Source organism: Pyxicephalus adspersus, chromosome 4, assembly GCF_032062135.1.
Source record: "Pyxicephalus adspersus chromosome 4, UCB_Pads_2.0, whole genome shotgun sequence".
In the NCBI taxonomy this organism is placed as follows: Eukaryota; Metazoa; Chordata; class Amphibia; order Anura; family Pyxicephalidae; genus Pyxicephalus; species Pyxicephalus adspersus.
The window spans coordinates 30,220,130-30,221,322 of NC_092861.1; the positions used below are offsets into that span (position 1 = coordinate 30,220,130).

Below are 1,193 nucleotides of genomic sequence, written 5' to 3' on the forward strand. Positions count from 1 at the left end.
ATGGTGGGCAGGCTGTACCCCATAATGTGTGAATCCAATGGTGGGCTGGGTGCTCCCACTAACATATGTGTGCTATGGAAAGCAGTGTGATCCCAGGCATATATATGCATATTATGATATTATATTACGATAGAAGTGTATATTACGATGGGCTGGATGTCAGTAATGTGGTGGGCTGGGCGATCCGCGTAATATGGCATCCAATGGTGGATTGGGTCATCCGTCAGCTTTTTATACATCTTGCGTGCCATCTTACAAGTATTCCCAGACATGCCAACCCATTATGGAATCTTACACCTTTTGCGGCATGCACTAGCTGCGGAATCTATCGGTAACACGGTGGCCCCCTCCCTCTATTGGTAAAATGGTGCGCCCCCTCCCTCTATCCGTAACACGGTGCCCCCCCCCCTCCCTCTATCGGTAACACGGTGCCCCCCCCCATCTCCCTAGGCGACGGAAGGTGGGTGGACCCCCAGGGCTCAAGTGTAGGGATTTATGTCTGGGGGGGGGGGGGTTGAGCTGTCATCCACCCAGGGATCAGATTGGGGTGATATTAGTAATAATAAATGAGAGTAACGATGATGTGTGATGCAGAGCTCCCTGGCACATTGCATATGGAGGATGTACGCAGGCTATCACACATCCCTATAAAGAATGGCTTACCCCAGCTGCTGGCCGTGCGGCCCAGGATTTCCCCACTCCGCGGGTTGTAGATGAATTGCTTCCATTCAGAGGGGGCCTGTTCCGTGCCCTTGTTCTCTTCCTTGGCCATGTTGATGCTGGAGATGGCGGGGGCTGTGTATCGTGCTTTGTGGGGATAAGGCAATCAGTCCCGGCGCTGCGGTGAACTCTGAAACGAGAAAGCGCAGCCTGGACCACTACGTCCCCGCCGGCCGCTCTCCAATCTGAGGCTTCTGCGGCACCACCACACAATTCCCCGGCACAGCAAAACCTGGGCGTGACTACACGCAGCCAATCCGGAGCTTTGAAAGGCAAAATGGGCGGGGACGTACCCTGGTCCAAAGCCTATCCCTTTAGAAGCTGGGCGTGGCCTAAGAGCGCGGTCAAGATTAGTGGTGGGGAGTCCTGCGCAGGAGGGCGGAGCCGTACACGCCAAATCCAATCTCCGCTATTGCTGCAGAGCCGGGAGCGCGCTTAGCTGGATAGCGGTCTGCGGGGACTGGAACGCGCCT

At 55.3% G+C, this 1,193-nt stretch overlaps 1 protein-coding gene across 1 annotated transcript in view; it reads right to left on the minus strand.

Moving 5' to 3' along the window:
* ATP1B3 (ATPase Na+/K+ transporting subunit beta 3) overlaps positions 1-924 on the minus strand; it is a 32,074-nt gene extending 31,150 nt beyond the window's left edge. Inside the window, exon 1 of the mRNA XM_072407666.1 lies at positions 664-924. Coding sequence (XP_072263767.1) covers positions 664-772 — 109 coding nt within the window. The 5' untranslated portion in view covers positions 773-924. The remainder of the gene's footprint in view (positions 1-663) is intronic.
* Positions 925-1,193: the final 269 nt, after the last annotated feature.